This window comes from Zootoca vivipara, chromosome 1, assembly GCF_963506605.1.
Source record: "Zootoca vivipara chromosome 1, rZooViv1.1, whole genome shotgun sequence".
NCBI classification, from domain to species: domain Eukaryota; kingdom Metazoa; phylum Chordata; class Lepidosauria; order Squamata; family Lacertidae; genus Zootoca; species Zootoca vivipara.
Genome location: NC_083276.1, coordinates 23591728 through 23614529, shown reverse-complemented (window position 1 = coordinate 23614529; position 22802 = coordinate 23591728). Strand labels below are relative to the sequence as shown.

The 22802-nt window shown below is 43.8% G+C and overlaps 1 protein-coding gene across 1 annotated transcript in view; it reads right to left on the bottom strand.

The window, feature by feature from the left end:
- Positions 1-216: 216 nt before the first annotated feature.
- Positions 217-22802, bottom strand: part of KCNK10 (potassium two pore domain channel subfamily K member 10) — a 69030-nt gene continuing 46444 nt past the window's right edge. The window contains exons 4-7 of the mRNA XM_035117643.2: positions 18042-18202; positions 8916-9102; positions 3612-3754; positions 217-1205 (exon numbers count right to left, since the gene is read on the bottom strand). Coding sequence (XP_034973534.1) covers positions 585-1205; positions 3612-3754; positions 8916-9102; positions 18042-18202 — 1112 coding nt within the window. The 3' untranslated portion in view covers positions 217-584. The remainder of the gene's footprint in view (positions 1206-3611; positions 3755-8915; positions 9103-18041; positions 18203-22802) is intronic.

Sequence of the window (22802 nt, the reverse complement as noted above, 5' to 3'; positions counted from 1 at the left end):
TTTTTGGATTACTGAAAGCTAATTCATCCATTTTTGTATGTGTGTGTATATATATATATTTGAAATACAAAATGGGAGAACAATCATATTTGGATCCTATGCCAAATCATAAACACTGCCTTATTTTAAAGTTATTTTGCCTTTCCATTAAAAAAAAAACAGCAGTGATAGAAGCAAAGAACTTGTCATTCATTGAAAAGATAGAAGCCTTCTTTCCTCACTTCCCGAAATGCTCTTCTAAGAGGTCTGTCTTTGCTCTCAAACATTCCTGCTGTGTTATTTGCCTTTCCAGCTGTATTACCCTGGTGTCTGGATGTTCCTCCATGGCAAGCACACGTAGGCTGTCATTGCCAATATTCCAGCTGCAGACGCCATTTTCCAGTGTCATTCCTTTTGGCAGAGCAAACTTCGGTTGTTATGGCACAGTGAAATATCCCAGGATGTTATGGAATCAGACTGAATTAGGAGTCTGCATAAGGCACATGTCTTCTTGATATATCTGTATATATATATCCTGTACGTATATAAAAGACTAACATTGGTTCATGAGAGTCAAGGGTCATTGTTTTTGTCTGTTTTCACATTTAATTCCTAACTTCAAGTAATGCTTTGTTTTCGTGTTCCCTTTCTTTGGTTTCGCTGGGGATCATCCCGTTCTCGAGGCCCATGTGCTGCTCAATGCATTCGGTGAGAACGGCGGTGCTGGAATGTTCCGAGAGACACCCTTTCTCAGAATCTTCCTCCTTCTTCTCCTCATCCAAGGAGTAGTTCCGGAAGGTCTCGTAGATTTTGCGCACGTCTTCCGGGATGCTCTTCTTCAGGTCTTTGTTTTTCCTCTTGGTCAGCTTGGAGGAAGAGCCGAACTTGTTGATGATGTTGTCCTCAGAGGCCCCCTGCCCATGCTTGCTCAATTGTTCCGTCCCTTTAAGGCGCAGGTTGTTAGGCTTGCTGTTGATGCTTTCCTGAGATGAAGCCTTCAAGTGGCCACTGTCCAAGGCAGCAAAGACGCAGCGTTTCTCTGGAGAGAGCATATCCAGCGAGTGGGCTCTCTGGTCCAGCCCCAGCCGCCTGCGCTCCATGCTCCGAATCGTTGCTGCTCTCTGGAGCTTGTCATGGATTTCCACGCTCAGACGCCGCCGCGTTTCCCTGAACTCCGCAGTCACGTTGGCTTTCCATTCAGCCGCATGGGCTTTTATTTCACCAACCTGTAAAAAAAGTCAAGAACAAAGAGCTGAAAAAAATCACAGTATTATTTTTTTAAGGGTGGGTTGTTGTTGTTTGGTACTTAGAAACTCCTGCAAGTATAGATCAAATGGTGCAGGGAAGGGAAGCTACGCTAGTTATAATTATTCAATTGGTTTCTAAATGGCTCTTGTCTACTTCCTACTATATTGCATTCATGCCATTTAAAGTTACACGGGAGGCGATGCTGGCCAAATGTCTTCTTTCACACAAGCTATTCAATGCATAAGAGCTCCCTTTGAGACCAGTTGTGGCAAAGCTGTGACATTCAGCTTCATACAAAATACACCATTTAGACATACAACACCAAGCTTAAATAACAAATTGAGATTCTTCACAAGGAGCCAGGCTTTTGTGTGTGGTTCCCCCCATACACACACACCATGAGGTGGATTTCCAGGAAACCAGAAGGTCTCTGCATTGTGTTAATAAGTATGGACCCACCCTTCTGTTTCCCCCATGACGTTAGCTTTGATCATCAAAATGCTTTCAGATTCAATCAATGCCTGGTCCCTTTTCTTTCACCCTATAGGATCAATACCACAGCTCTATAAAGTGCCACCAGCAAGAATGTTAAAAGGAATTTAAATAGAGGTGCTTCTTTTCTGTGTCTCAACTATGACTGAGGCAAAACTGAGTGAGAGCCTTCTATGAGATTACACCTAAAATTTGGGATTCTCTTCCAAGGAAGGCCTGGCAGGCTCCCTCTCTATTTGCCCTCCCTTGTTTTGTCTTAGATAGGCTTAGAATTTGCCTTCTTAGCAATTTCTAACACGGGATCTGGTTGTTTTCAATGGCCCCTTGCCTGTTTTTAATGGATTCCATCTGTGCTTTGTTTTATTGATGCTTTTGTTAAGATATTATATCTATCATCACAGGGCATGATCTGAAAGCACGCAATGCTACCACTTTGCTGTAGCTAAGGAGGCCTGAATCTGGTTGGTGCTTGAATGGGCATCCATCACATGTATGCCGACCTGGATTCTATGATGGAAAAAATGCAGGGTATAAGAGCAACATCATGGAAGAGGTGTTTCTTTGACCAAGCTGAAACTGTCAAGCTCCCTTCTTATTTTTGCTATGGCCAGGAGGTGTACTGTTGGTAATGCAATCTTGCTATATTTATAGCACTGAAAATTGTTGTGGTTTTTGTGTATGTCGTTATATTTGCCATTATGCCGGTTTTTTTATTATTTTATTATTAAACTAGTATCGTGAAGCCTGTTAAATTAACGGGTGCTAGAACGGGAGGAGGAGGCGGAGCAGCAACGGAGGAGCAGGGCTGCCTCGTCATCTTGCTGCTGGTCACTGGGGGGAGGCCTGCGTCCGTTGTGTGCTTCCCCCGACGTCGTCGCATCTCCCGCCCGCCTTTCCCAACCCACCCAGAGCCGAGCCCGCCTCACGCCGGGTGGGGGGAGGGGTTGGGATGTGGCGATGGGGTGAGGGTGGGGAACGGTGGTGGCGGGGACGCGAACGCACACGCTCCATCGCGCGCTCACGTCACAATCCCTCGCGGTCCCTTTCCCTCTTCCCCTCGCACCGTTAGTCGGGAGGCAAGGCGCGGAACGGCAGTTTGGAGGGGAAGCCGTTGAGGGAGAGAGAACCGCATTCTGCCCCCCCGCGCCCCCAGCTTGAGGGCGCGAGTGAGTGCATGGGGACAGGGAGTGTGCGGGGATTGGGCGCAAACCCAGGGACACAGGGACTGGACGCAGAGACACAGGGACTTTATTATATAGGATTGTTCTAATGATGGTAGATTTTGAGATGCCTTCCCCTTTTCTTTGATGTAAGCCACTTTGAGCCTGATTCTTTTTGCGGAAAGGCAGCATACAAATAAAATTGTGGTGGTGATAAGGGTATTGATGATGGCATCCATCTGTCTCGAGAAACAATGGAGTATGCCTCTGGAGGTGAAGTCAAACCACTGCCTTTGCAGCCCCAAAGTGACCTTTCGGGAGCACGAGCCTCAGTAGAGTGGATGGAGGTCCTGGGCTGCCCAAATGAGAAGACCTTCCTCTCAGTCTTGCTAATGCAGGCCAAAGGGAAGCAGAGTGATATGTTTGGCACCAGCTTGGCTGCAGGAGTTGCCAGAAGGAGGCATACAAGATGCCACCCATCCATCTTAGGGACTCCACTCCGGATTTGTGTAGGATTTACTCCTTAGCCTTTTCTTCTCCGTGATAAGGGCAAAAACAAATAAAATGTTTTGTTTAATATTTTATACAAACCATTTCGAACACTTTTTTTAACAGTGGAAGGTGGGGTACAAGTCTTCTAAAACAGACTTAATGAACTAATAAGGGAAAATCAAAGCCAGCACTAACTGGCAAAGGAAAACCCACCAGGGCCAATCATTTGCCTGTAGTTACCTCCTCTTTAGTCTTCTTTGAAATAACTCGCAACCAATCTCCAATCATACTGAGGACAGCAGCAAAGTACGCAAGGCCCACGAGGATCCAGAACCATACTAAGGGCTTATACCACTCCCGGTAAGGAATTTCGGCATTTCCTCCTGGGGGGACGGGAACAGACAAAAACAAAGAGTGTTTGGTTTTACCCAGGAATTTAAATGCAGAAATATCAAAGGGCGAAACCATGTTTTGTCACTGTTATCAGCCCACCTTTTTCTTTTGCAATGAGATTCCTGCATTGCAGGGGGTTGGACTAGATGACCCTTGAGTCCCTTCCAACTCTAATATTCTATAAGCATTGCAAATGACTATTTACAAAGTGATAGCAAATTGCTGCTTGATAAATTTACATTGTCCTGTGCAGGTTCGATGATTTCTTAACCATACATGATGCAAGATGGCAGACTTACAATAATAATATCCGAAGTATTCTTATTCAGAAATACACCCAGTTCAGTTCTGGAACCTTTGCTTTAGGAACAAAGTCTTCAATTGGTATGGTAGTGGCTCCTTTTTCGAGTCAATAGCGTTACTGAAACTGGACCTTCAACCACTCATTTCCTGAAACAATTTCCTCCATGCCAATGGCTTTAAAACAGCAGCATGAATCAGTCCTTTAAAATCAGGCTGTAATAACTTCTGTCCCAGCAGCCAGCACTGTGCAGGGATTGGAATATCAAATTAAAATGTTGCAAATCCATAACTAAAATTGGAACTTTCATTTGTTTATTTCCTTTTTTCTTGTTCATAACTTTTTAAAAGCAATAATGATCATATTAGAGCAAGCTCTGTTTCAAACTAATTGGGGTAGCAACTGGCAACCATATGCCAGGTCATTATGCAAGGGTTTTTTCTTCAAAGTTTAAAGTTCAGGAATGCAAATGTTGAATCCAAGTATAGAGTTTGAAATGTTTTTGCTGTATGCCAAGGCAGATTTCAAACATAACCAACTTGCAGTGCTGAAGTGCAACTTTCCATGCCTATTTGGAAGCCCAATTAAGTTTCAACTATAGTGAATGTTTATTAGATTGCACCCTAAATTTCCCCCTTTTCCATGTAGCTAAATATTGACAGATTGGCAAAGGCCCACTTGAGATCAGTGGTGCAGTTAGGCAATTTTAAGGGACCACAGCTCAATGGAAGAGCATCTTCTCTGCATGCAGAAGGTCCCCAATTCTATCCCTGGCATCTCCAGGTAGATCTGAGTGAGATTCCTCAGACTCCTACCTGAAACCCTGGAGAGCTACTGCCAGTCAGTGTAAACAGTGTAGAGCTGGATGAGCCAATGATCTGACTCTGTATAAGGCAGATTCCTATGTTCCTAAGCCTGGACTTAACTAGCCCTACGGAGCTCAGTCCTCAACACCACAATATATACAATATATTTGTATTACCTTACTTCAAAACTAAGCAATTTCCTGGGGCCCTCCTGTTCATTCAAGGCCCTTGGCTTCTGCCCTGACAGCACCAATGCCCAATAACATTTATGCATGTAGATGTGCCCCCCTCCCCTGCACTATGGTTCAGTCCAGACATCCCTCTCACTCCCCCTGAGCGTTTGCACTCTTGCAGGCTGTTAGCAATCTGATCCATTTCAATGAAGCCTTAAAGTGCATTCTGCCCAACCTGTCCAGGAGCGGGCTTGCAATGATTGAAGACTCATATAAAAACCAAAGCATACAATTGCTGGCAGGGATCCAAATATTGTTTTCTCTCAACGTACGCTATACGTGCTGCCACTGCTTTATGCCTTTCCCAGTATAACAAAGGGCAAGCGGTTGTACTCTTTGTTGCTACGAGGCGGTGAGGTTATTCTGATCACATGTGCCCCGGTGGGAATTTGCCATAAACCAAGATAATGGCAATCTAAGCACAGAGTTAAGGAGGGAGCATGGCAGAGGTGCCGCTTCATCCTGTGCTATTTTCTTTGTCCATCCACCGGTGCCACCTCAATCTATCAACAGTTACAATTCCACACACATTTTTTTAAAAAGGTAATAAGCACAGCGAGTGCCATTTTGGTGTAATTCAACCAACGTCCACTAATCTGTGTCTCTGTGGTAATGTGTCATTTATATTTTACAAACAGCTCCTTCAAGATCAAAGGGGAGATAGCCTGACAGGCTGCCAATACAGAGCAATCGGAAGGTCCAGGCAACCGACACATTATTGGATGGCAGTTGCTAGGTATTAGAACACAGTGGTGCATTGAAGGAACTTGTCATATGACAATTCTTCTCAAGAGTTAGTCTCCTAAAAAAGCTGCCAACAGGAAGAAAGCTCCTAGGTTCATCAACATGTTATTGGATTGTTAATGGATGATCTGGATCTGCCCAGTGCCCTAAGATTCGCTACCAGCTCCATCCTTACAAATTCCGTATTCTATTCCATTCATAAATCTCAGAAGAAAACCATCGAGACTGGCAACACTGATAGGATAAGGAAACATGGATAAACTCAGTTCTATTCAAGTTTTCTGGGTAAACATTCCAGGGCCCAATAACTAGATCTCTGCTCTTATCACCTCTCCATCAATCAGCTCCCCACCCCAGAGAGAGAGAGAGAGAGAGGAGAGAAACTGCATGCACAAACATTTCTCTCCTCCAAGGGATCTGAGTAAATAGCGTTGAATGAGGAAGTGGACAAAGTGTCATCCTCATTCAGATCTATAGGTGGTATTCAACACTAGCTGTACTCAGAGCAGGCCCACTGAAGTTAATGAGCATGGCTAACATAGGTTCATTAATTTTAATTGGTCTGAGTGGGACTTGGTTGAATACAACCCTATGTGATTTTCAGGGATGAGAAAGCTAACCAATTTTATCACCTCATCACCAAGGGAGGAGCAAGGGGTGTGGGCTCAGAGGTTCTGTGGATACTGGAGCAGACCAACAGGGCATCACTGTCCCCATGGGCACCATGTTGCCAACCCCTGGAATATAGTTCTGCAGCCTAATCTACCCAGAATTTTGTGCATTTCATAGAAAGCAAAATGGTCAATTCCCTACATCCTTTCATTTTAACACAGGGCTTCATCTTCATTTCGAAGCACTTGTTAAACCCTGATAATATTGATACAACTGAAACAAAAAATGTTGAAAAAAGAAGAGATAAAAAGAGCCATCTCACAATGATTCCCCACTGTATATCCTTCATTCATGGCCTTCTTGAGAAAGCACACTGAAATGAATGGAATTTGTGGCAGCAATGACTGGTTTTGCAACCAAATACAGTAATAGTATTATAAGAAGAGCTTGTCTGGTTGAGATCAAATGCCCACCTTATCCCTCATTTGGCATCAAGTAATGGCCATTCAGATGCCTGCAAGAAACCCACAAATAAGGCACGAAGGTAATACCGCCCCCCACTGTTGCCCCCTCCTGCCAACTGATATGTTATGTTAAGCACGTTATGTTGAAGAGATTCTACAGAAAAACATGGAGTCAAAGCATCTTCTCTTCATCATGGCAACTGGGTGGGCGGGGGACGACACTCCCTCTTCTCGTTGACCTCCAGTCCAAAATGGTACATTTGCTTTTTGGTAATTGACAGGAACAGATATTTATGGCTCCGAATTGTAGTGTTCTCATCCCAGCAAGTACATAACATCTGCACTACACACCTCATTAGTCTTTCACTTCCAATGTCAGGTTTCTATAATGGGATGGCTCCAGCGCCAATAATTCTATTAAAGATAGAGAACATAATTCTGCAAGCTAGCGCTTAGGAAGCTGTTGTCCATTTGCTTTGAGTGTTTGTGTGTGTCCCTTTTTTCAAAGACTGTAGAACAGCGTTTTGGACAGCTATCATTTATACCTCTGATCTTAATTCCACTTTTGAATTTAGGTGTTTCTAAAACATTGATGTTGTCCTTAGGAAGGCTGTTTTTATTCCGAAGAAATATGTATGAAATAGAAAAACTGCATTCACTTTTATGCATGGTTTGGACACTGCTGATTCCCAGCAGGGGATACCACACACACTAGTATTTTGTCAAATGACTTGCAGCTGTTCACTCATTTCTTCAGCAGGACATCTGCATTCTGAAAAGTTCCCTTTTCCAGATAATTTCCTTTCTTCCCCTACTAACTACTGCACCTCTTTTCTCTACCCCAAGACAAAACAAACAAACGATTCCCTTTCCCCTCCAGGTTCCAATCAAACTGAAGATGCATGGATGGGTTGGGCTATGCATGCACCATCCTTTTAAAATGCTAAAATCCTACCAAACATGGGGAGAGTTAATCTATTCCCTCTCCCTCTCCTCCTGGTGGGATTTCCCAGTACGTTTCCGAGCACAATTCAAAGTGTTGGTGCTGACCTTTAAAGCTCTAAACGGCCTCGGTCCATTATACCTGAAGGAGCGTCTCCACCCACTTCGTTCAGCCCGGACACTGAGGTCCTCCTCCGAGGGCCTTCTGGTGGTTCCCTCGCTGCGAGAAGCCAAGTTACAGGAAACCAGGCAGAGGGCCTTCTTGGTAGTGGCACCCACTCTGTGGAACGCCCTCCCACCAGATGTCAAAGAGAAAAACATCTACCAGGTTTTTAGAAGACATCTGAAGGCAGCCCTGTTTAGGGAAGCTTTTAATGTTTAACAGACCATTGTATTTAAATGTTTTGTTGGAAGCTGCCCAGAGTGGCTGGGGAAACCCAGCCAGATGGGTGGGGTATAAATAATAATAATAATAATAATAATAATAATTAAAGTTTAGGTTTTTTTAAAAAAAACTGGTTCTGTTTGTGCAGCCTAGCTACTGAATCAGGAAATAGAGCTACTGTTAGGTACTTGGGTGATTTGCATCTGGGGCTCAGATAGAAGGGCCCAGGCATTGCACTCCTCATGCCAAATAGGCAGCTTGTGGGCTGAATGAGTTTGTCCTGGTGTTTTCTGTTCTGAAACACCACCATTATAATGACCAAAAAGGGTACTGGTAACCTGAGGAACCAATGAAGGCTAGAGTTGCCATATTTCAAAAAGTGAAAATCCAGTTTTTGCTCAGACTTGGGATCTGCCCACTAGCCCATCCATGACCATATCACTTCCCTCTGGCCCTTGACTCTTGTTTGCCTGATCCAGTGTCTGATCTCCAACCTGATTATCCTCAACTGGATTACATTACAGATTACATTGCAGTTAAATTTAAGGGGAGGGAATGAAAACAAATTCTGTAAAGTACTGTCTATTTCAAAACACAATTACCATAGAACTTCTTCCCCCAGAATGTACCACTAGGCACTGGGGTGCCAAATTACATGCCTCACCTGCCACAAAATCACCAAAGCCAACTGTGGTCAGAGTGACAACCACAAAGTAAAAGGAGTCCAGAACTGACCAGTCTTCAATATATTTGAAACTGACTGCAGGAATAGTGACAAAGAGGATACAACCAGCCAGGATGAAGAGGATGGTTGAAATCACCCGGATCTTGGTCTGACTCACTTGTTTCTTCTGCAAAAGAAAATGAAATGGAATCAAAACTTCATTTGTGATTGTTAATGCACTGCTTCCTGAAACCAAGAGAAAATGAATCATTTGCCTGGGAGCACTTCAAAGCAGCCTGCAGAAAGATAGGGCAATAAAAAATCAAGTAACTTTTATGGCATTGCAATTTAATGACGAATGTGGCCCAGATTCTCCTAACTTGTCCTGCTAGTGGAAGTCCATGCAAGGAATTCCACTAGTGCTATGTCAATTTGCATTTCTTAGTGCAGAAAGTATTGATCTGATGTGTGGAGATCTTTCCTGTTCTGATTAATACAAGAGGATTCTAGAAGCTACTAGAAGTTTCTCTGAGTGAGAGAAGCAGGCAGAAGCTTCATGACTGTTTGGGTTATAGCTTCTGGGAAGCTAGTTTGAACTAGTTCTCTTATCTCTTCCAATTAAGGTCATGCTGACTATAAATATAGGGCAGAAGGAGCCTGGGCCTTACTTTCTCTTTCTATCTTTCTTCCTTCTGGTGTGGTGTTCTATACATAGTATGCTTATTGTTAAGTTTTAGTCTTGTTATAAGTTTTTGTAAGTGCTGCAACTGGATTTTTTTATAGACTGTGCCAATCCTGAATGTATTTGGATTTGTGACCATTAAGCTCATTTGCCTTCAGCACTAGGAAAGCTCTGCTGGATGAAATACAATTGCCTCCGGTCTATTTTTGGGAACTCTGCTACATGTTGAAGGTTTTCCTCCACACGTATGACAGTGCCATGGTGAGGTATAAAGGAGTGGGAAGGAAGATTACAGAATAGCTACCTCAATGGGAGAGATTTAACACATATTGTCAATTTTTTCATTAAAATCAAGGAGATATCGAAGTGCCTCACATTGGTTGGCTAGTGGCCTAGTTCCCACTGAGGTGATGAAACAGTGCCTTGGGTGTTCCACTTGTCTCCAGGGGTGATGGATCATGAGATGGAATTATCCATAAAAAAGAGAAATATCCTGCACATAGACAACTAGAATGTGAGGTAGAGTTCCAGGTTAGAGCGGGGGTAGAGGAACATTAAATTATATGAGCCCATTTGGCAGCGGTTTACCACATATTCTGAAGGCACGTGAGGCCACCACCTTGCTGAATCTAAACAGGTCTGGGTCCAGTCAGTGCCTGGATGGTAACTCCATGAACTGCCTTGAGTTCCACGGACGAAAGGTAGGTTACAAATGAAATTCAAAACAAAAACATACCACCTCAGTGAGAATTAGGCCTGTTCCTCTCATGCTTCCCAACTGGGTGGGTTTTTTTCAAACCAGGAATATGCTTTTATGCAGAGCTGTGATCTCATTTCAGATTAAAGGGACCCCTGACCATTAGGTCCAGTCGTGACCGACTGGGTTTGCGCACTCATCTTGCATTATTGGCCGAGGGAGCCGGCGTACAGCTTCCAGGTCATGTGGCCAGCATGACAAAGCCGCTTCTGGCAAACCAGAGCAGCACATGGAAACACCGTTTACCTTCCCACTGTAGCGGTTCCTATTTATCTACTTGCATTTTTGACGTGCTTTCGAACTGCTAGGTTGGCAGGAGCTGGGACCAAGCAACGGAAGCTCACCCCGTCACAGGGATTCGAACCGCCGACCTTCTGATCAGCAAGCCCTAGGCTCAGTGGTTTAAAAGGAAATAGGGTTTCAGAAAACTCTCTCTACCTCATTCCCTATGGAAATGCCAGCTGCAAAATTGGCAGTTACCAATCCCACCTGCCAAAGAGCATCTCCATTGCTCTGGACTGAAGAAGCTGAAACTGCATTTCCTCAGCTCTGAAAAGGTCACCTGAATGTGAAATGTTGCAGAGTCAATCGCCAGGTAGCAGCTTGGAAGGGGGGCGGAATAATAATCCCACAGGTCTCAGCAACACAATTTTGCTGCTAAGACTGCAAGTTATTATTCCCTCCTGTAATTTCCCTGGTTATATGTCTGCTCTGTGTCTATCTTTGAAGAAATCAAATGAACAGGAGCAATATAACCCAATAAAAAAGCCCATCAAATCCACAACGTGTGACATATCTGTATCTATAGCTCTCTTCAGGCTTTCCTTTAAAATATTAATTAACACATAGGGGAGGCAATGGGGGCAAATGCAATAATTCCACAAACCCCTCTGTCACGAAAGGAGACTGCAGTGGGCAGCTTTTTGTACCCACTGAGGTTCCCTGTGGGGTTGTGCATTGAATTCAGACAAATCCCAGATCATCAAGATGTTTGGACAGATCTGGGGCTCCTCCAAGCCAAAGCAGCATATCTCCAAACTCCCCCCCCCCAAAAAAAAGTGCTGCTGATTTTGAAACCTTGGTAGTTGGAAACCCAGGCTGATCTATTGCCAATCATCTGGAAATCTACCAGTAGATCCCAACCTACCTTCTGCCTACCCTTCCAAACAGACCCTCATTTTGGAGGTAGCCACTGTCTGCACAGTGCACCTATCCTGCTAAAAACATGAATAACAAAGCATGCCTTAGGTTGACAGGGATCCTACTGCTGACAGGTATAGAAGTGCTCATGATTTATTTTACCCCCTGCTGTGCCCAACGCTTGTTTCTGCTCGTCCAAAGAAACACATAATGCAGTATAAGCACTAAAATATGAAGCAACTGCAATCCCATAAAATCGACCATGCTTCCAAAAGACTGCAGTTGCTAAAGCCAAATAATGTATGATGGATGGTTTGCATTCTTTACAAAAGCAATCTCTCAGCCCCCTTTTGTTCTTCTCCTAGAGATGCCAACGCCGTATGGGGTGCACAAATCTTCTGAGGTAATGGACTGCAGCTTTTCATTTTAGTTGCTGGCACGAACAACATCAGGTGAGTCAGACTCAACTAAACAACCACAACATTTTCAATTATTGCACACACACACACATGCATGCTAAGAATGGGCAGTCTCCTGTAGCTCAATGTTTGGAGAAGGGTCTAATTGAAAAGAACTATGTTTAACTCAAAGACTATCTGCCTTGCGTTTTCTACCCTTTTATTTACTTCAGGGTCTCAGCTACCTTTCTAAAAATAAAGTGCTTTACATGCGTTATAACATAGTGACACCAGATGGCGCTGTGGAGGCCCATCTTTCACCACTGGGATTTCCCTGTATGAAGTTTACAATGCATTTAACTGAATCACTTTTATTATTCTGTTAAACGCGTTGATCCAGCCCAGGTGAAAATCATTCAGCACCCAACATGAATGCATGTTAATCTCTAGGTAAAGGTAAAGGTACCCCTGACTATTAGGTCCAGTCGCAGATGACTCTGGGGTTGCAGTGTTCATCTCGCTCTATAAGCCGAGGGAGCCGGTGTTTGTCCATGGACAGCTTCCAGGTCATGTGGCCAGCATGACTAAGCCACTTCTGATGAACCAGAGCAGCGCACGGAAACGCCGTTTACCTTCCCGCCGGAGCAGTACCTATTTATCTACTTGCACTTGACGTGCTTTCGAACTGCTAGGTTGGCAGGAGCAGGGACCGAGCAACGGGAGCTCACCCCATCGCGGGGATTCAAACCACCAACCTTTCTGATCGGCAAGCCCTAGTCTCAGTGGTTTAGACCACAGCGCCACCCACATCCCTCTTGGACATCCTCTCCAGGTGGCTGCTTCATTTAAGGGAAAGCAAGTGATGGGAAGGGGCTGAAAACCAATGGAATGTGTGCATTGAGAAATAACCATGCTGGAAAAATGAATGACATCTTTTTTCATTTTAGCTTTACTGATGATAGGCATTTTAAAAGTGCTGGTTCTACAAGCGTGCTTCTTCAGCATTCTTTTGTTTCTACTTACCATGGTGATTTTGTGCAAAATGCAGGCTGTGATTTAGCTAGCATATAGCTCTGGTGTTTGGAAAATGTGAATAAATCTTTACTCTTAATCTGAGAGGTAGCCTCAATATCAAACTGTCCTTTTCACACAGTGCAGCCCAGGTAACACAAGCAGTGCAGTAAACTCTTAATCGCGCATTCAATACTTGCTTGTTTCCCAGCTCCATGTGATGGGAATAATTGGTTTGGACTCATAAAACCATTGCAGTGAGATTTAAAGTGGAGTGTTTAAACAACACATTTAGTGGGGAGCCATGCAGCTAAATCCCCATATCACACTGACTTTAAAAAAAAATGTGTCTTTGAAACAGCAGCTCCCTACTTTTCTAAAGCAACGATAGCAGATTCTTAAGAGCTAAAGTCACAACAGTTTGCAACATCTCCATAGCTAATATTCTAGAGGAGCCTGCACAGTATAATGCAGTTCACACTGCTAAAAAATATCAGGTAAGGAAATCGTCAGGAAAGGATATCACAGCTTAAGAAGCGGAATTCAAGCTTAAGAAGCGGAATTCAAGCTTAAGAAGCGGAATTCATTCCTGTTTGAATGAAACAGGAAACCATGGTTAAGTAGGTAGCTCACAGGAAAGGAATGAAGGGTGTCCGTTTGTTTGTACAAAAGGTTTGTTCACATTTTTTGTAACTGTAAGTTTCTAAATTATTGAAATTGGATTCAGTTTGATTTTAACCTACAGCCATGGTTTATATCCCACCCCCCAAAAGGCCCTGAGGCTTAAAGCAGTTTTTGATTCAGTTGAGTTTCTAATAAGAATGTAAAGCCTAGGTTGGCCAGAATTCTCATCTGAAAATACAAACACCTCCCTTTGATTTTCCATTCCATATTAACATTCCCATAAATCAGGCATGGCCAAACTTGGGCCTCCAGCTGTTTTGGGACTACAATTCCCATCATCCCTAACCACTGGTCCTGTTAGCTAGGGATGATGGGGTTTGTAGTCCCAAAACACCTGGAGGGCCAAGTTTGACCATGCCTGCTGTAAACGGTACAAGAGAGACTCAAACATAATTTAAACTTCATATATCAAAATGTTTGCAGCATGAGAACAGAATACCTCTGGACATCACATTGAAGAGGTTCAATTATGATCTCAGCAGTTCTGAAGCCTGTGTGCAATCTGAACATTTGAAGGTGTCTGCAAAACGTGGTGCAACCAGATTTAGTCCTTTCAAATTCAGTTCAGCTAAAGCTGAACTATAGTTTTATTCCTGTGGCAGAAATTACCTTTTTCCAGTTCTGCTCCAGGAGAACTGCTAAAAGTACTGTTGCTGCAGCGAGCAACCGAATTGCTCACAGAAGAAATTGGTTGGGAAGAGTTCCAAATTGTGGAGCACATCCCATCGGCTTTCCAGGCACACGCACAGAGAGAAAGAACAACCCTTCCCACACGCACACATCATCAGCCAGCAGAGTTAGAGAAAGGTTTGTGTCCAAGTCAGTTCCACCGCATAGCAATGGAACAAGTTGAGGACACAAAAGCAGGAATGCAGTTTTATGTTGTTGGAGTGCGAGAGAGAGAGAGACTTTGTGCAGGACACTAGAATGAATGGAAGGTTGCTGGATATTAATGGCCCAGAGATGGGAAGAAGACAAAGTCCCTACCAGAGAAGAATGGCAGATGGACTATGCCGAAATGGCAAAAATGACTGGAAGAATCAGAAATCAGGAAGACCAAAATTTTAATAAGGAATGGGGGAAATACATAATTTATCTTTAAAAACCATTATAAATGGCTAAAATCATTAGTAGGATTGGAATAACACTTGTAGTTTCATGTTGAATTTTGGATATAATGGAGATGAAAAAGATCTGGATTATTATAAAAGATGCAGGAGGAAATGGTTAACAAAAGGAAGCACAACGAGGAGGAGGGAAGTTCAGGAGATTCTTTGGAATCTTGTTTTTATGTTGGTTGTTCGATAATTGATTTAAAATTTTAAACTGAAAAACTAAATATTTTTTCATTTAAAAAAATAGAAGAATAGGAAGGAAGGAAAAATCCTTTAGTACACTGATTTCCCTTAGGGTCAAACAGCAAACATCAAAAGGAGAAGACTATAAGCTACAGCTAGCACAAAAGCAATTTCTATATACTCAGAGCTTTACAGAAACACGGTTGATTTAGTTGGAGCTCAGTAGGGGAGATTCTTCAAGTCCCAGTCAAGATTAACTTCACAGAAACTAGAGTTTTGCTCTTTTCATGGGTCCACTAGCTTAAGTCAGGGGATGCTGCAGTTCATCGCAGTACCTGATCTGGAGAGTCACTTCCTCCCAGCCACCCCACCCCGCAGGCAAATTCCTTCTGCAGACTTAGAAAAATATCCTAATAGAGGATATGATTAATATTAATTTGCATATGGTTCTGGAGACAGTCCCATGGGATCTGAGAGCTATGCCAAAAGGAGGAAAGAGGAAGTGTATTCATCCACAGATCTCAAAGGATTGTAGGTTTTAAAAGCATTTATAAATTATCTATAGTGATAGCCTGGCAGACTGAAAAGCAGACTGCCTTGGAGTCCAGCAGAGATAAGTGGAAGGGGTAGATCCTGGCAAAACATGGCGCTGATACCCTGTTGTCACAGATACTCTTTCAACCCGAAAAGTCCAACTGGGTTGCATAAGAAAAATCACTAAGAGAAAAGCAGTTTTAACTCCTCACTCCTAAGGAGAAAAGAGCCCTGAAAGACCATGTTTCCTAGTGGTTCAACATCCTTTATAATGACATGAGCACAGGGGATCATAGTTTGGATGTCCCCCCCCCCCATGAGTCCCCTTCCAAACCTGCAATCCTGTATCTCTGAGGGTAGAATGTATAAGGGGAAGCTCACAGAACCAGTTCCTTTGTCAAGGCAATGGCTTTGCCTGCTACTTACAGTAAGTGCCTTGATTTAGCCTATCTGAAGAAGCTGTCCTGTGCCATAGAAACAAATGGGAGGGCCTTCCCTCACTTAGCTGCTACACAGAACAAGAGTGTTTTTTTTTGTTGTTGTTGTTGTTGTTGTTGTTGTTGTTGTTGTTGTTGTTGTTGTTAGGTGTGCGTGCTCTCTGCTAGATTTCAGGGCTTCCCTTGAAACCAAATGAGGAAGCAAGATCCATTGGGGTGTTGATGCTATGAGTCCCTCCATTTAATGCTGAGGTTGTATTTGTGTGTCAATAAAACCATATACAGTCGCACCTTAAATCCCGAACGCCTTGGTACTCGGATGTTTTGGCTCCCAAACGTCGCAAACCCAGAAGTGAGTGTTCCAATTTGTGAATGTACTTTGGAAGCTGAACGTCCAATGGGGCTTCCTGCAGCCAATCAGAAGCCGCGCTTTGGTTTCCAAACATTTTGGAAGTCGAACGGACTTCCGGAACGGATTCCGTTCAACTTCCAAGGTACAACTGTATCTTAGAGACACCACAGTCACCATTGACCTTCATTCCAAACCAAAATTGGGTAAGCACAGGAACCCTGGAGTCTCTCACTACTTGGAGACTCAAGTGGTGCATAGCAGTAATCTTGCACCAGATCTCAGGTGCCACTCAGGATTAAAGCAAGCATTGCCTCTCTATTTTTTGTTCATGTGACTGTTAAGAAACAATCATTTGCTGCATTCAGGCATTTTGTCCTATGTAGTTTTGTATATACTGAGGCCACAATTCTATACATGCCTAACTGGAAGTAAGTCCCACTGAACTCATAGGGGTTTATTTCCAAGTTGACATTATGGGGCTGGGCCAATAGAAGTCACATGGTTATTTTTAACAGTCAATGGCCTAGTTTGCACGTGATGCAAAACTATGGTTTGTTTAACAAACCACAAGTTAATGAGAACTGAACCATGCATTTTTCTACAGGCAACCAAACCGTGGCTTGTTTCTCCAAAGTTTTGTTTCTTTTCCAATTGTTCTTGCCTCATGCCTTTGTGGGACGCAGGTGGCGGTGTGGGTTAAACCACAGAGCCTAGGGCTTGCTGATCAGAAGGTCAGCGGTTCAAATCCCTGCAACGGGGTGAGCTCCCGTTGCTCGGTCCCAGCTCCTGCCAACCTAGCAGTTCGAAAGCACGTCAAAGTACAAGTAGATAAATAGGTACCGCTCCAAGCGGGAAGGTAAACGGTGTTTCCGTGCGCTGCTCTGGTTCACCAGAAGCGGCTTAGTCATGCTGGCCACATGACCTGGAAGCTGTACGGCGGCTCCCTCGGCCAATAACGCGAGATGAGCACCACAACCCCAGAGACGGTCACGACTGGACCTAATGGTCAGGGGTCCCTTTACCTTTTCCATGCCTTTGTAGCATCTGGGATGGGACAGTCATGCAACCCATGATTAAAGACGAGTGCAACTTTGTACGTACACACCAAGCCATAGCTAAAACAAACCAAGGCTTATAAGCCAAAAACAAACCATGTCTTCAGAGCTTGGTTTCTTGGTAGCATACAAGTCACTGGACAGGGTTTGGAGTATCAAACAAGCCATAGTTCAATTCACTGTATTTGAATAAACCATGGCTTAGCATTACGTGTAAACTAGGTCAATGTAAGGGTAGCTCATTATGTATGTTAGGTAAGTCACTCATTAAAGCATTTACTTGTTTGCTTTCATGAGGTGTTTTTTCCCCATGTAAGATGGGCTTCTTTTTTTAACAACCAAGCAGTATATCAGATTTGTTAAATAAATAAAATAAAATAAATATAACACCAGTATTGGATCTTTCTACAGGTTTTATACCCAGGGATCTATTTTATACAAGTTTCATATCCAGGGATTTTTCAATATAGGTTTTCTAGCCAGATATTTTCACAGGGCCACCAGTTCTGATATGACCACTATATCTATTTTCTCTTCTAGTCTACAAGCACTCCAAATCCATTCATCTCCTGAATCAGTGATTATGAAGATGAATGAATGAATGAATTTGGAGAGGTATAAAGAACACATTTCCCCAAAATTTTAAGGCGTATTTATGACACAAGAAATGTTTTTAATACCTAACTCTCACTGTGTCTTACCACTCAAAATCTAGCCATGTGTATGACCTGTCATTAGGATTCAAGACTAGAAAGAGATAAAGCCATTTCAATCTTACTCGAAAAACCTTTTCCACTCGTGCGATGCTCTTTCCAAAGATGGTCCCAAGCTGGTCACCAATGCCGGCTAGCAGAAAGCCAAAGAGTGGAATCCCAAAGATGGCATACAAAATACAGAAAATTTTCCCACCTTCTGTGCTTGGGGCAATGTTTCCATACCCTGTTGAGAGAGAGAGAGAGAGAGAAAGCACCTTCATCTCTCAGATCAGTATCTGAAGAGTCATTGAGGAAAATGAAAAAGGGAGAGATGCTAAACAACAATGAAGGTATATAAAGAAAGAGGAATTTCCCATTTCCATTGCCCCACATCTCCTCATGAGGTTATATCCAGTTACACTGCACATGTGGAATGAGTTCCTCAAATGCAACAGAATCTCCCCTCCCTCTCTTCCAATCATGCACCCCCAAATCTGCTCTAGGAATTCCTCCAAGCCTCTGGAGCACATTTGCGGGTGGTGCAGGAGCTGCAAAGGCAGAAGAACCTCTGTTGTGTTCACAAAAATCATTCTGCACATGCAATGATTTACTTGGAGTTTTTAGTATCTTTCAGGGCACTGCCCAGCAAGACCTTAAGGATAGAGAGGGAGGAGGAGGAGGCTGGGCAGGGACGGCTGGGAGAAGAAGGACAGGAAATAGAGTAGGAGAAGGGGAGGGGGTGGCAGGAAGTAGCCAGGGAGTGAAAGGGCTCGGGGATGCTGAGCAGGAGCCTCAGCACTGCTCCACCAGCTCGGGAACAGAGGGGGAAATTACGCAGGTCCCATCAGCGTAAAACACAGAGGCGGAGAGTAGGGCTGCCCAAGTTTTTATGTTGGAAGAAAAGCCGCCCAAAGCTACTTCCTGGATCTGAATCCGACAGTACAGATGGCTGAATGGTGCCTGCTGCTTTGTACATAAGTAAATAAAGACTGAAATATGTATAGCTTTGAGTGATCAGCACCATTTCTTGCGGAGAGCACCCCCACTACCCTTACAGTATCTCACTTGCTTTGTGTGCCAGAAATTGAATAAAAATGGGGTGTGGAAAGCATTGCATTCACCTTGCCTTAATTTATACACCCTGTGGGGCTGAACCTCCAGCATCATGTACATCTGCACAAGTGTTCAACTTGATGTGAATCCCATAAACAAAGCATACTTGTTAGCACTCAATTTCTTTTGTTGTAATTGTTAACTTTATTGAGAAGCTTTTTCGAACCTATTAAACAAGTAGAACATATCGAATACTGAATGAAAACAAAAGGAGTGGTGGTTGAGTCCTCACTGACAAAGTAAAACTGAGATACAGATAAGAGTTCTTGGCAGACAGATACTGGGATCTGATGTTGATGATCATGTGGAGATTGTTCCAGCATATTTTAAAGATGTCTGGGTGGTATTCAACAAAGTTTTACTCAGAGCAGAAATTGAAATTAATGGATCTAACTTAGTCATGTTAATTAATTACAATGGATTCTACTTCAATAAATGCCAGCTTACGTTAGCAACTCCTCAAAAGGAATAATGCCACTGGAACATCACAAGAAGAGCCTGATGGATCATGTCAATGGCCCATCAAGTCCAGCATCCTGTTCTGACAGTGGCTAACCAGGGACTCAGTTATACAGCTGCAAATGAAACGTTTTAGGTGTGTCTTAATTGCAATATACAATGTGACACTAGATGGCGATGGTCAGGCTTATGGAAAATTAGATGTATTTTTTTAAAATGCTCTTCAGAACAGTTTTTATATGTGTTTAGATTCCACCCAGGTGCTTGTGGAAGACCCAAAAGCAGGATTCGAGCAAAAGAGCCCTTTCCCCTCGTGCGGTTTCCAGCATCTGGTATTCAGAAGTATTACTGCCTGCAACTATGGAGTCAGGATATAGCCATCATGCTAAGTAGCAAGATGACACAATGCTATCTTGCCATAAAGTAAAAGTGAAATGATACCTGATACCTGATTATCTGACTACCTTTTCACACATTGCACAAAAAACCCCACTAGTCACTAGGTGTACTCATCAGGGAGCTGCAGCTAGTCCCAATTCTCTTATTGCCTGTCTACAATACACATTTTCAAACACAAGTTTGTCAGGTTCAAACTTCCCATTTTTAGCTGTACTCTTTAAACAAACAAACAAAAACCCAACCCAGAAATTATTTTGCAACCATTACCATCTGAACCTTTAACCATTCCCTGAGTAAGAAGAAATTGTAGCAAATTATTTTTAAGTAAGAGTAATGGAAATGAATACAAAGGGCTCCCAACTGATTTCTGCACAGATATAGAAGTGGACCGTTGACTCAAATAAAAGGAACCTTACCGTTGTTCCTTTCTCTTCCTCACTGAACTGCACATCCGCTGAAGCCCTTTTAGCAGCTATTAGCACTTTGCTCAAAGTAAATTATCCTCACTGAAGTGTGTGGTAGTGCAGCATTTTGTGATTGTTTGAACTGTCAACATACTGAAACATCCCTTTACTTAACCCTCATCTAAATAAATCTCTGGTTAAATGAATGGGAGAAGCAGCATGGTTCACTGACAGGCCTTGGACATACTGCAGGTATTGCAAACCTCTCTGATCTCATCTGAGGTTACGTTGGGTTTGTCCCCACCAAAAGGAGCTGCACAATACCCAAAAGCAAGAGCCCTGTTCCAAACATAAGGTGCTTATTCACAGGTACTTATTTACTAGATTTAATCCAGCCACTTTCCCCAAAGGCAACCAGGGAAGCAAACAACAAAAGATGAAAGTTTTTAAAGCAATCAAATATATTCACAGCAGAATAATTTCAAGGTGGCCAGGAATTAGGAACAGAGGAATCCACCTTATACTGAGTTAGAAGGGAAAAGGAGGTAAAGTACCCCTGGACGGTTAAGTCCAGTCAAAGGTGACTATGGGGTTGTGGTGCTCATCTCGCTTTCAGGCCAAGGGATATAGTGTTTGTCCACAGACATTTTTTCAGGTCATCTGGCCAGCGTGACCTAGCAGCTTCTGCTGCAACAAAACACCATGACGGAAGCCAGAGAGCATGGAAATGCCGTTTACCTTCCCGCTACAGTGGTACCTATTTATCTACTTGCACTGCCATGCTTTTGGACTGTTAGGTTGGCAGGAGCTGGGAAAGAACACTGGGAGCTCAACCCATCATACAGATTCAAACCACTGACCTTCTGATCAGCAGGCCCAAGAGGCTCAGTGGTTAGACCACAGCGCTACCCGCTTCCCTATTACCTTTACATATTGACTTAGACCACTGGTCCACCTAGCTCAGTGCCATCTACACTGACTGGCAATGGCTCTCTTGGGCTTCATAGAGGATACAATCCCAGCTAGAAGCAGCTTGCCAGCTGGAGCTGAGCCAATGTGGTAGCTTCCTGGTAAGGTAAAGGTAAAGGGACCCCTGACCATTAGGTCCAGTCGTGACCGACTCTGGGGTTGCGCGCTCATCTCGCATTATTGGCCGAGGGAGCCGGCGTATAGCTTCCAGGTCATGTGGCCAGCATGACAAAGCCGCTTCTGGCAAACCAGAGCAGCACATGGAAACGCCGTTTACCTTCCCGCTGTAGCGGTTCCTATTTATCTACTTGCATTTTGACGTGCTTTCGAACTGCTAGGTTGGCAGGAGCTGGGACCAAGCAACGGGAGCTCACCCCGTCACAGGGATTCGAACCGCCGACCTTCTGATCAGCAAGCCCTAGGCTCAGTGGTTTAACCACAGTGCCACCTGGGTAGCGCAAATGCAGCAGTGGGGTGCAATCCAGCAAAGTGCAATCTAGCATTCCTGCAGATGCAGATGCACCATGCCAACCTCCTGACTTCCCTACCTTCTCCCTGCCTGTAAGCAACAGCTACCGACCTGCCAGGAAACCAACACAGCAGTTCCTTCCTACCTGACAAGCCACTTCCTTTCTTAGCCCTATGTAAAGATGCCGGGGATTGAACATGGGACTTACTGCATGCTCTACCACTGAGCTGTGGTCCTTCCTCAATGGAAGGACTCCTCAATGGAAGGACTTCCTCAATGGAAGGACTTCCTCAATGGAAGGACTTCCTGAAATGACTTCAGCCTCTCAATTGAATCAGGGTCCTCATTCACTGGCACTGGCGGATTTACTGAGGTACTTGGAAATCTGCCTGATTGGGGTGAGTAGAGGAGCTCAGTTCTAAGAAACAGGGTCCTTTTCTGCTGGTCCAAGCACAGCCACCCCGACCGAGGAAACATGTAAGGATAGCATCTATCTGCCAATGAATGGGGGATTCATTTCAGGCAAGAGCCTGGAGCGCTCCCAGCCAGCAGATCTAATTTGAGATGTGAACTGCAATGTCTATTCAGACATCATACAAAACACACAGGACAAACATTTCCTCAACCAAGCCAAAATACAGTTCCGATTGATAATGCCCATAGGGAACTGGTGCAATCAGAGGGAGCTATTGCCAGGATCTAGCCACAGGAGCAAGGTTGTGTGAACCCATCTATACATTGTGCTCATCTCTATAAGACGTACTTTGAGATAGCACTGCCTGGTCCTCCATTTAAATGGGATTCACAGCAGCTCGGGAGTTAATTGCCCTGAAAACCTGCAGTCCCCACCATTTCTACCATTTCTTCATGGAACTGAGTTCCTAATGAAACCTATCATTTGATTAATCTGAAATGCGTTTTGTCAGCACGGCAGGATACAAATTTTGCTAAAGGAAAGCCATGCTTTGTCATGCTCCTGCACACAGCCTTTGCAAACTGACTCCTGATGTGACTCAACAGGGTAATCACAT